This window comes from Tetrao urogallus (assembly GCF_951394365.1).
Source record: "Tetrao urogallus genome assembly, chromosome: 9".
Taxonomy (NCBI): Eukaryota; Metazoa; Chordata; class Aves; order Galliformes; family Phasianidae; genus Tetrao; species Tetrao urogallus.
Window position 1 is genome coordinate 3,201,955 of NC_136822.1, and position 12,475 is coordinate 3,214,429.

A 12,475-nucleotide genomic window follows, 5' to 3' on the forward strand; every position below is an offset into this window, starting at 1 on the left:
GGGGCGGTGGGGCAGCAGAGCCCCCCCGGATTCATCCCCGTGGGGATCATGAGCTGGGCTGCTCATGACCCTGCCACCTTTTCTTCCTAGAAAGTGCAGGAGCTGAAGCCCCAGGAGACATCCTCCAGCCAGCCTGGCTAAAATTAACCCACGGCTTCTAAAATTACTAGGTGGGAATTGCTGAGGTGAGGTCTCCCGCTGCTGCTCTCCTCTCCCTGCCCTGTGTAAGGATTTAATGGCATTTGTCATCTCTATTGGGAGCACAGGACTCAGAGCTGACTGTGTGTGCTGGAGGGCTGGTTGCCTTGTGGTACATGGCCTCATCAGGGATGCAAACAAGGTGCTGCTGCAAAAGTACACATGCTTTAAGGCAAACAGATCAGCGGTGCACGCACTCGGTACTGTGTTGGTGTGCCCAAATGCTGCACAGCCTGGAAAGATCTGTGTATCAGAGCTCAGGGTGTCTGCTACAGCGCCCTTTGTAGCTTCAATTTATTTTAAAAAGGAGCTCCTTGGATACCAAGTTCAGTTTGCCTTGGTCCTTCAAGTAAGGAGTGAACTGGGGCAGGAAGGCAACCAATGCCAGCATCCCAACGTGGTTTGTGTCCCACCATGGCACGGGGTCGCCTCCTCACCATGGGCACGGGGTTGGCATCCCACCATAGCCATGGAGTTGACATGGGCACGTGGTTAGTATCCCACAATGGGCACGTGGTTGGTGTTCCACCGTGAGCATCTTGGCACTTACCGTGTGGTTACAGTGCAGGGAAGTGCAGAAGTCAAGGATCCACAGCAGGTGCTGCCCACTTGAGAAGGCTGCTCCAGGAGGAAGTTCCAGGAGGAGGGGAGCAGAGCTGCCTTCATGCTTCTGCCCAAACTCTCTCCCTGCACTGTGAGTTTTGCAAAAGGCAGTGAAGATGAGGACTGACGGTAACCACACGGAAAGTGCCAACACACTGGTGGTGGGGTGCCAACCACGTGCCTGTGGTGGGATACCAACCCTGAGCCCATGATGGGCCACTGGCCGTGCAACCATGTGCCCAAACCACAAGCCTGCAGTAGGATGCCAACCCCATGCCCACCACGGAGCCCCCAGCACAAAAAAGACAGGGAGCTGTTGGAGAGGGTCCAGAGGAGAACCACAAAGGGCTGCAGTACCTCCTTTATGAAGACAGGTTGAGGGAGCTGGGCTTGTTCAGCCTGGAGAAAAGAAGGCTGCGGTGTGACCTCATTGTAACCTTCCAGTACCTAAAGGGAGCCTACAAACAGGAGGGGAATCAACTCTTTGAAAGGGTAGATAACAGCAGGACAAGGGGAAATGGTTTTAAGTTGAGGGAGGGAAGATTTATGTTGGATGTCAGGGCAAAGTTCTTTACAGAGAGAGTGGTGAGGTGCTGGAACAGCTGCCCAGAGAGGCTGTGGATGCCTCATCCATCCTGAGAGTTCAAGGTGTTCAAGGCCAGATTGGTGGGACCCTGGGCAGCCTGGTCTGGTATTAAATGTGGAGGTTGATGGCCCTGCATGAAGCAGGGGAGTTGGAGCCTCGTGATCCTTGAGGTCTCTTGCAACCCTGACCATTCTGTGATTCTATGGTGGGACACCAGCCTCGTGGCCATGATGGGACCTGTGCCCATGGTGAGCTACCAACCACAAGCCCATGCAAAGACAGCAACCCTACCTGTCTGCCTGTGCCATGGCTCTTCCATGCTTCTCCCTTCTCCTGCTAGCATTTCCCTCTCTTGGATGTTCCCACTGCCTGCCCTGACAGCAGCTTCTGCTGAGGGCTTCTGCAGGGTCTGGATGCAGTCTCAGCTCTGCTGACTCCCACACAGGCAGACCCCTGCTTCCCTGCCTGTGTGCTTGCTGGTGCCCCGCTCTTCCTGGAAAGATCTGTATTTACCCGGAACCCTGAGATTTATGCAGGACGATGTCAGATACTACCTAATAAATTCGCCAAGATTTTTTTTTTTTTTTTTTTTTTTAAATTTTACATTACCAGCTATTTCAAGCCTCTGTAAACGCAGCGATGATTTAGCTGCAGAAGGTTTGCTGTGTCCTTCAGGCGATGACAAATGCCTTTGGAGGCGGAGTGCACTGCACTACAGAAGTGGGACTGTCCCATGCAGAGCACAGCACTGCTGGTTGCTGACCTCCAGAGGCTGGCAGGGGAAAACCTCAGCGTGGGCATCCCGTGTCCTTGGGAAGCAGGGAAACAAACTGCTGGGTGTTGTGCTACCCTGTGTCCCCTTTCTTGACCAGAGAAGCATGGCAGCGGGTGCCGATTGAGCACCCACAGTGAAACAGCCCCAGTGGGATGGTCATGTTTGTGCTCAGCAGCCTGAGCCAGAATTACCCCTGAAAGTCAGAGTTTTGGCTGAAAGATCAGAGCAAGCTCACTTTTCTTCTTATCTGGAGCCAGAATTCCTATTGTTTGCTTTCTGTAACCAAACCCCAGCAGCTGTAAACGGAAGCAATTTGGTTTCCTTCTTGTATTTTTCTTTTTTTTTTTAAAAAAAAAAAAAAGAGAATGGAGGTAACTGTTTAAAGCTGTCTTTGCAAACTCTGGTTTTGATCAAAGAGCTGTGATTTTGGTCAAAGAGCTGCTGTGAGCATTTCCCCTCCCCAGCTTTCCCTGCTTCCCTTCCTCCACTCAGGCAAGAAAAAAATGTCCAGAGGCTCAACTGGCACCAAAGGCCCCTCATTGGGAGGGGTGGCGTCCCCTGCTTGTTTGCAGTGCTGTCATGGACTGCTGATGGAGGTGATGGCCGGGACCCATTACAGGATAGAATGAAACCTCCTGTGGGAGAGGGGTCCGAGGGAAAGTGGCCTCCGCAAAGCCGTGGGGTGGCTTTGGGGGACAGCTTCAGGCTGACGCTACCCCAAAACGTCCATGTGTGGCCACGTCCCCTTTGCAGAACACGAAGAGAAATGGCATTTTGTTTCAGGATGAATGGATTTCCCTCGACGTGCGTTTCAAGCCCCCTCCTCCCGGGGCCTCGCGGGGGCTCCCCACCGATAGCCCGCTGCAGCAGAGGGGCTTCGGGGCGCGCTCCGTGCCCAGCCGCCCGCCCACGGTGCCGGGCTCGGCTCCCCCAGGCCCGGCCTACACCGATTTACTCCACTCTGCGGGCGCAGCCCCGTCCCCGCCCGCCCCGTCGGATCTCCCCCTCCGGCCGCCGGGGGGCGCCGTCGCCCTTCGCACGGCGACGCGGGGCGGGGCGCGACGGGGCGGGCGGGGCGCTGCGATTGGCGGACGGGCGGCGGGGGCGTGGCGGGCGGCGGCGGGGGCGGGCGGCGGCGTGGCGGCGCTCCACACTCGCGGCGGCGATGTGACCCGGGCGGGCGGCGCGGTCCCGCGGCTCCGCTCGGCGCGGCCCGGCCCGGCCCGGCTGCCTCCCGCCGCCCATGCCCTCCCGCCGGCGGCGGCTGACGCCTGCGGAGCGGCGCGCGGTGCCCGGGGAGGCCGAGGCTGCGCGGCGGGGGCCGCCGGCCCGGGGCGGCGATGGCTGCGGATCTGGTGGTGCTGCTCTGCCTGGCCGCCGCCGCGGTCGCCGTGGAAGGTGAGGCGGGGGCCGAGCGGCCGAGGGCGGGAGGCGGCTTCGGGATGGGGGCCGTTCCGCCGGGAGATCCCCTCGGAACCGCGGGTCCCGCGGAGGGGCTCCGTGCCGCGCCGCTGCGTCGCGGTTCGGGGAGGAGGAGCGGCCGCGGGGCTGCCGCGATGCGGTGCCGATCCCCGCCCCACCTGTTGAACACCGCGGGTTCGCACCGCGCCTCCCGCATCCCCAGCTCCGCGTTAGTCGGGCAGCGAACGTCGGCCCTTGCCGGAGCGTTGCACGTCGGCCCGGAGAGCGTCGCGCTGTGCCGTGTCTCCTCCGCGACCCGCTGGCGATGCTCTCGGTTGGTATCGCTGCGGCTTGGAGCAGCGCGCCCCGCGGTTCGCGTGCCGTCCGGAGCCGGGGTGACCGCGCTCAGCGCAAGGCGACGGCAGCGCTGGACGAGCTGTGTGCATCTCGGATACGGGGAGTGCTGTGAGGTGTCCGCGGCTCGGAGAGAGCCCTGTGTGCGGCTGCTGCTTCGCCTACCCATCCCGTCCCTGGCGAGTCGGCGGCTGGCGTAGCTCCGCTGGCAGCGGGTTGGTGATGCCCCAGAGCCGTTCCCGCAGCCCTCAGCCCCCGGTTACCTCTCCCGTTCTTTGGCTCGGGGCGCGCGTTTGCTGCCCGCGTCCTTCGGTTTCCACCGCTTCTGCCCGGTGCTGCGTGGGGCGAGCGCTCCCCCGCAGGGCTGTTCCTGCTGCTGTGCCCGGGGCTGAACCAGGGACGGATCTCCAGAGATGTTGCAAGTCCCGGATTTCTGCGCTACCCAGAGCCATCCCTTTTCTTTTTTATTTCTTCTGCTTTTCAATTTGCACAATCTGGAAAAGAAAACCCAATGGAAAGGAAGAACCTGGGTGCTGGCACGAGGAGCGTACCCAGATCCACCAGCCTGAAGGGAGAGCGTTTTGTTAAGTCATGGGAACGGGCCCTCGCCCGCAGATGCCTGCGCTGCTTTTTTTGACTAATTGCTGGTATCACTGACTCATTATTCCTTGTCTCGGTCGCCTTCCTGTTTCCCGCGTGCTTCGAGGCTTGGGGACGTAGGCGAGGGGAGGATGAAGTTTCGGCGTCCCTGGGCGGTCCTCTGCTGCTTCCCGCAGCAAACCCATCGCACTGACACCACACCTGCAGCTGAATTCCATCTTGTTTCTCCTCCTTAAGGTGAAGGTCTTCATTTATTTTTTTTTTTTCCCCCTGCCTTAATCAAGGCTTTGAATTTCAATTTCCCCGAACGCAGCGCAGCCTGCTGAAAGTTGAATAACTTACGAGGCTCTGGTGGCCTGTGAGAGAAGAAAACAAGCACCAGCAGTGATGGAGAGATCAGAAGAGCGCTGCTGGAGAGGGAAAGCTTGTGAACAGGCTGCCATCGCCGATATTTCTGGGCTGCTGGAGATGCTCTTGGAGCAGCTAATGCAGAGAGGAACCCTGGAGGAGCTGCTGGAAGGCAGGCACGGGGCGCAGGCTGCGCTTCTGTTTCGTTCTCTCCTCAGTTGCTGCCCGGCTGAAGGCAGGAGCCCGGGCTCACGGGATGCCTCCGGAGGATGCTGCAGCACTCTGCTTCTTCTGAACACAGCGGCACGGCAGTCGCTTAATCGCAGAGCTGAGTAAATAGCTGGGAGGGGGCGGGGGAATGCTTTCCCCCAAATATTCATTAGGATCTGAAAGCGCATTTCCATTTGACCTTGCTCGCTTTCTGCAAGCACTCGAGCCGTCAAGCTTGGCACGCATGAATGCTTGTGCAGGGTGAGTTGTGTTCGCCAGCAGTGATGTGGAGCAGCATGTCTTGGGCTGCAGGAAACCCAGAGTCGGTGTGGTGGGGCTGCTACGGGTCTTTTGTGCTATGAGAGCTGGTGGCTCCCATCCACGGCTTGCTGCTGGGGCATCTGTTGTCACCGTGTATCTTCCAGCAAGTCCGCATAGTGAGAAATGGTGAGAAAAATGAGATGTGTGTCTGTAAGAGCCAAAGACCCCGTGCTTTGTATTAAAATGCGTTCAATGGAGATTAACTCGTTCTGCTTAATATTTATTACTGTTTCATTTCGCTGGACGTTGAGACTTGCAGAGCTTTGATGAACGGTCTGAACGATACTGCAGTTTCCCTGTAGTCAATTGAAGTATCCCTGTACTCTTTGCTGGAAAAGCTAATTTGTAATTTCCTATGTAATTGCCCTCCTGGTTGTCTGCTGAGGGAATAGCACCGCCCCAGAACGCCGCACAGAACCTGTCCACCCGTCCCCCTTCTCACCACCGGTGCCTGGTAGCAGATGGGTTCCTGCTCTCCCTTTGAGTATCCAGCTCCTGGGTGCTGCATGGGCAGCAGTCGCAGAGCCGTACCACCAAGCATCCCTGGGCCGGGTCCAGAGGGAAAGCGCCAGCCTGCTGACAGCGAGCATCGTCCCTCCTATGAATAATTGAAGAGCCTCCCTGTTGAATATTTAATTACAATAATATTTGGTTAACGGAGATTGTTGGTCTCCTTTTATGCAACTGAGAGTTGCTGTGAGAAAACAACCCATTAAAAAAAAAAAAAAAAAAAAAAAAAAAGCTGTTGTCTATGATCATTGATTTTAATCCTTTAACTGATCAGTTACTCGGTCAAAATTAGTAAATTAGCTCGGCTCTATTAAGGCTCTTTGGTAATTAATCTCGATGTTTCTAAATAACTGTGGTTTTGCTCACTAATCCTGCAGCCTGGTGTGACCTAATTGCCACGACTGTGATCTGTTTGTAACAAGTTGCTCTGGGTCAGAGGAGATGGTGGTTCGTAAGGGGACCAGGGGAGGCTTTGATTGGGCATTGGGAGAATTTCTGCATGGAGAGGGTAGTCAAACATTGGGATGGACTGACCGGAGAAGTGGAGTCCCCATCCCTGGAGGGATTTGTGGTATGTGAACGTGGTGCTGGGAGGTGTGGTTGAGTGATGGGGCTCAGGAGGACTGGTTCATAGTTGGATTTGGTGATCATGAAGGGCTTTTCTGATCTTGGTGGTTTATGGCTATGGGGATCTGAGGCTGCTGATCTAGACCACAGCCCCAAGGGGAAGAACTGGATTTAGAGCTGCTGCTTTTGGGGATGCCGCCTCTGACATCCCCACATCCCTTTGGTAGGAGACAGCAGCAAGCTTTGTCCATCCAGAAGAGTGGTTTTGGATAACAGTTGTAATTTGCTCGTATTCCTTAGTAATCAGGTGGATTCCTTTCAAGGCCTTTGCAAAGTGGGGAGGGGAGGGGGGGAAGCACCAAAGTATTAAGGTTTTTAATTTATTTACTTATATATTTTGATTTGGAAATAACGGAGCTGAGCAATTAAGGGCTCGGAAGGCCTCAGGTATGTGCTTGTTAGCGCAGCGAGAGAGGCATTTAATATCTGGGGAGGCATCCAGGCAGCATCGCCAGCATTCAGAGCTGATTAAGCTGTAATTTATGTTGCAGCAAGGTAAAGTGGTTGCTGGGAACAGGCAAGAGGCTGTGGAAATCCTCGTTTTTAGGCCATTTCCTCTCGTGTGAGTGAGGGCTTTGTCACCCAGTATAGGATTATTTTCCAGAATATGGAGTCCTGCTCTTGTCTCAGCCACACCGCCAACATCCCGGACACCCAGGTTTTGGTTACTCAGATCCCAGTCGCTTTGCTTTGAGGTTTTGGTTTCTGTGCCCAAGCTCTATTTTGATTAATTTTCCTCTGCCTGTGAGGAACATCCAGTTGGAGCCCCACTGTGTCTCTTCAGCACTTGGGCCTTTTACCCACAGGCCGTGCCCCTCTGCTAGGAACACATATTGGGTCTGCCCCTTCCTGCTGGTGCAGAGCCATCTGCTTCCCTCAGGGACTGATGTTTTACAGAGGCTTTCTTTTGTTTTTTTCATCTCTTTTTTTGTTCTGCAGTCAGCTGCAAGGCTTTGACTGGAAGCCCCTGCAGGGCTTTGACTGGAAGCCCCTGCGAGGCCTGGCTGGGGGGGGGTGCTGCACTGACTTATTGCCATCCCCCTGAGAGTCCTGTTAATTTGGGGATAATTGCTTTTGGCTTGAAAGACGGTCGGTCAGTCACCATGGAGGAGCTGGATGGGTGCGAATTGCATCTTCCCGTGGAAAAATAGGAGCCCAGAGAAAGACGGGTTGAAAAGGGAACGCTGCGTTTGAGGTGTGCGGGGAAAGGGATCGAATGCGAGGCTGCTGGTATTTTGTGTTTGGGCCAGGTGAGAGGCTGAACCTTCTGGAAAAGCTGAATATTTAGGAAGGCCTGCTTGTGTCTGAAGAAGGGACTTTAACCCCAGGGGCCCAGAGGCGTCCATTGGGGTCGTGGGCTTCTGATTCCATTGGCTTCACAGGACCTGAGCTTCTCCAATCTGGAAGATTCCCTGAATCCACCTGGAGTGTCTTTAGGAGCCGGAGATCAGGCGAACTTGAAGCAACGGCTTCAATTTTATAAATCTTCTGAAATGGGAGGATGTGATGGAAATCAGGCATGTGGACGGAGGAGCCATGGGATATTTCCAGAGAACTCCTTGAGGCTTCAGCTGTGGTTTTAATTTGAAACAAATGTGTTGGAAATGAACAAAACTTAGCTTTTCAAGATTACCAGAACAGCTGGCTGCGTTGCCAGAAGTGCAGTGTTTTCAAGCAGCACAAGGCCTCTGTGCAGCAGCTCAGAGGAGCCCTGACCATGGCTGTGTGGCTGCTCAGCCCCTCCATTAATTATTTTTGAAGCGATGAGAGTCTTTGCATCATCTTTTCAGTGCTGGAGATCATGGGTTGCGGAGGAGCCTGGGGCTACAGAGCATCACCATCTCCTGAGCAAAGCTCTGCATGCCTGTGGTGAAGCTGCCCGTAAGCTTTGTGCTGGTGGGTAAGCTCAGCGGGGAGGTTTAGGTTGGATATTAGGATGAATTCCTTCATGGAAGGGATGATTAGGCATTGAAATGGGCTGCTCAGGGACGTGGTGGAGTCCCCATGCCTGGAGGTATCTAAGAGATGTGTGCACATGGTTTAGTGGTGGGATTCTTTAGGTCTGGTTGATGGTGGACTTGGTGATCCTGAAAGTCTTCTGACCTGTGGCTTTGGCTGTCCGAGCCTTTACACCGTGCAGTGAAGTTGCTGGCTCAGATCTAACTCTACTGAAATCCTCAGGCTTTTGGTGGAGGAGCTGTGGTGTGCAATGAGCTGGCTTTTGCCATGCCACGTGGTAGGCACAGCCTTCTGTGTCCAGGAGTAGATTGTCTGCTCCTGCTAGCCTGGAGATGCAGGCTCTGGCCGTGGTAGGCACTGGCTGGTGGGATCTGCAAGGTCACCAGCTAGTTGTATTCTATCACTGTCTAAAAATTGGCTCTTATTATTCCTCCCTACACCACACTTGCGTTATTACCGAGGCGGGAGGCTGCTGCACTGAACGGCCAGCTCTCTAGCCTGCTGGAGGCTACAAAAAGATGCTCATTAACTTCAATAGCCTTCAACGGAGGCTGGAGGAAAAGGGCTGCTTTGAGGAGGCTGCTGCTGCGGGCACCCTCCTGCTCTGCCTTTGTGAGCCCTGCCTGGTGTGGAGGAGCAGCTTGCCAGGGCTGGGCTGCATGCACAAGGCTGGCCAGCCCCTGTTCCTCCTAATAGGGATGGGAAACTTGTGCTTTTACATCTGTCTGCACGTCAAAGCAGCTGCTCCAAACGTCTCACATCCCCATGGGATGCATCCTTGATCCTGCATCAAAGCAGCAGACAGGTTGGCGGGGCTTTGGTGCCTCCTGGTAGGGAGCAGCTTCTGTGCCACAGTGAGTCTGTCTGTATTCAGGCACGGAGATACTGTGATGGAGTGCAGGGATCCTCGCAGTGCTGCACCAGCAGCCCCAAAACTGGGGTGGGTGTGCTCCAGGTGCTGATGGTGAGCTGTTCTCAAAGCGTGACCAAAGCTTTCGTCCTAGGGAGGATGCAAGCAGTGATGCTGCTGTGAAATGTGAAAAGAGTGAGAGTACTTTAATGTTTTTGTTGGTTTTTTTTTCATTTAAAATTCTTTGTTAACTAGAAGTCTTACAGTGGCAGGGAGAAGTCCCTTCCCATGCCAGCATCTCTGATGACTGCACACTGAGTGAAACGGGGACCTCCTCTACCAGGCTGGCTTGGTTGCTTCCAAACACACACAGCTTGAATCTACAGCCTGGTGGATTTTGGAGGTAGTTTGCTGCAAAGGCATGTTTTTATTTATTTATTTAAAATCTTGAAATGTTCGAGGGAGGCTGTGATGCCTCAGAAACACTTTAAGTATTCCTAATAGGTTATCTTGAAAGCTTCCATAAGTCTTGAATGAATCAAAGTGCAAATGTTTATAATGCAACACCCACGCAGACGAGGAGACACATTTTATGAAGGCAAGAGAGTCAGAAAACAATAAAACATCTTTTATGAAGTTGGTGAGAAACTTATAAACTAGGTGAAGTTTTACAGCATATGAAGTTGATAGGAGTTGTGAACTTGAATTCCTCGGCTGGTTCTCACGTCTTGCTCTTTATTACCCTGGATACCATCTCCTGTTTTTAATAGTTCACTTCATCAGGGTGAGCATGGTTTTGTCTTCCTAAATGAGTCTGACAGTCAGATTTTCACCTGTCCCAAAGTCCTCAGTCGTTCACCAAGGAGGTTTCCTCGGGACGCAGCCCAAGGACCAGCAACTCTGCTGGTGCCTGTTTGGTGTCCCCATCTCTAGTGGGCATCATCCTGCTGGGGAGAGAGCGCCTGGAGTCCTCCATGGGGATGGGGATCTGGCTGCACTTATCCCTCGTTAGGAAATAATGTGATTGCTGATGTCAAATGCTGTAACTAATCGCCAGATTATTCCCTCTAAGATGGGAAAGTAATTAGAGATGTTTTTTAAAATAAGCTTCCCACCCTTGGATCTGCTGGGATTAATGTCTGTGGGTGTGTAAATATTTAGTTTCCAATGACTTCTTTTATTTTCTCCCTCCTTTAAGCAGTGATGATAAGCAATTGAAATGAGACAGCAGTAACGCTTAGACTCTCTCTACAACATCCCAAATGTAATTGAAATTAAAGATGACCCAGAAAAGGAGAAGAAATTGGGCTGCTTCTAGTGTGATGCACAAAGCAAGCTTACAGTCTTTCAGAGTTGGTTTTGTCCTGTGGTTGTTGATGTACCACCGTGCTCCTGGAGTGATGCCTGGTTGGAACTTCAGCCTGGTGTGAATGCTGGCTTGCGATGCTCCCTGCTCGCCTCCACCCATGGGGCTCTTCTGACATCTACAGGACTCAGGCTGTTTGCAGCGAGGTGTTCTCATGTCTGGATTCCAAATGCTGTTTTGTTTCGCAACTTTTTTTCAGTGTTTGCTGTGCTGTTGTAAAGATGGGAAGGCGGGTGGAAGGAAGATGAAATCAGAAGCAAAATATGGAGTTAGGCGTAAAAGCGGTTTTAATCGAGTGCCCCGTGGAGCTGCAGGTTAAAGGAATGGCTGTAGCTCATGGTGCACACAGCTCTTAGCAGCTGAAATCCTGGGAGTTGCCCAGGGCCCTTCCTTCAGCCAGCAGGGGGATCAGAATTCACCTTTCTCATAGGTTTGGGTAAAAACTACGTGAAATGCCAGCCCTGCTGCTGCACCAGCAAGCTGCCCGCAATGCGTAGGGTGGATGTGCATGCACTGCCTGTTGCTCAGCTGAATTCCTCAGCACCTGTGGGGCTTTGGTCTTGCACCGTGCCATGCTCGCAGGGTTTCCAGGATGGCGTGTGTGCCTCGGTGCTCCCTCTGACAAGGGTTCTTTATTGCAGCAGCAGCAACCTGGGGCTGTTGCTTGGCTGCCTGGGCCTTTCCTTAGCGATTGCTGCTGTCATTAGTAACTTTGGTCTTTTTGTTTCTTTGCCTGTGCTCTGGAAAGCCTTCAGGGGTTGTTTAAGAGGAAAGGGGCTGGGGAGCATGTAGCTTTTTGTGTTATTATTATTATATATTATTATAATTAAAACATATTTTTAGCAGCTGAAACCCAAGCCCGTCTGGGTATTTATACAGCAAGATGTTTTGGATGAGGAATAGGCCAAGACAGTCACGTGGCCGGGGCCAACGTGAAACAAAAGAATCCATTTATTATCCAGGCAGGAAATTTGTTCTTCTGGATGCTGTAGCTGCAGACATAATGATTTCATTTCCTTTGGTTCGCCCAGATTAATGGCTTGCGCTCTTTTGTTTGCGTGCCTGTGTTATTTCTGTAGCGCGGTTCCCCCCAGCCTGTGCCTGCACGTGTGAGTGCTGTGCCCCTTATCCTCTGTCTGTCTAAGGGTTTGCAGGACTCCTTGGGGTGCAGGGTGTGGGACAGGAGCTCGCTGAGGCTCCTGGTGCCATGGGACCCATCTGCGTGGTGAGCCCACAGCAGGTCTGCCTCGAGGGCTGAGCTGTTGGGTTGGAAATGGTGGTTCTTCCCAACTGGTGGCGAATGGAGGTTTTTATAGGGAGTGCAAGTGGTGGGAAGAGCTTGTATGGTCACCTTACGGAGCACGTCCTCTCCTTGACCCATGTTTATGGGTGTGCTCTTGGAAGCCTCCAGCTTGGCACACCCAAAGTATCGGAAAGAGCTGCATTTCCGCTCCTCGGGGGCCAGGATGAGGTGTGGGGATACAATCGTGGTTCACTCTGGTGGGGATCTGTGCCATTGCTGGGTCCTGTGGAGCATCTTTTACCCGTTGGTCCCAGCAGGGAGCTGCTGGTGCTGCTGCAGGCTCCGTCAGAGCCACGGGCTGCTTTTTGACACGGACACAGCAAGAGTAGCGGCAGCTTTAATTGCTCCCTCTTGCTTTTTGAGTGTTTGCCTTTTGAAAGCAGTGTGACAGGCAAACAATGCCTCCGCATTGTTACCGCTCCAGCAGTCTTCATGGGGGCTTGGCACAGGGCTTTTCATTTACT

The 12,475-nt window shown here is 53.5% G+C and overlaps 1 protein-coding gene across 1 annotated transcript in view; it reads left to right on the forward strand.

Annotated features, from left to right (window-relative positions):
- Positions 1-3,499: 3,499 nt before the first annotated feature.
- EPHB1 (EPH receptor B1) overlaps positions 3,500-12,475 on the forward strand; it is a gene marked incomplete at its 3' end in the record, with an annotated part of 42,258 nt that continues 33,282 nt past the window's right edge. Inside the window, exon 1 of the mRNA XM_079539595.1 lies at positions 3,500-3,560. Coding sequence (XP_079395721.1) covers positions 3,503-3,560 — 58 coding nt within the window. The 5' untranslated portion in view covers positions 3,500-3,502. The remainder of the gene's footprint in view (positions 3,561-12,475) is intronic.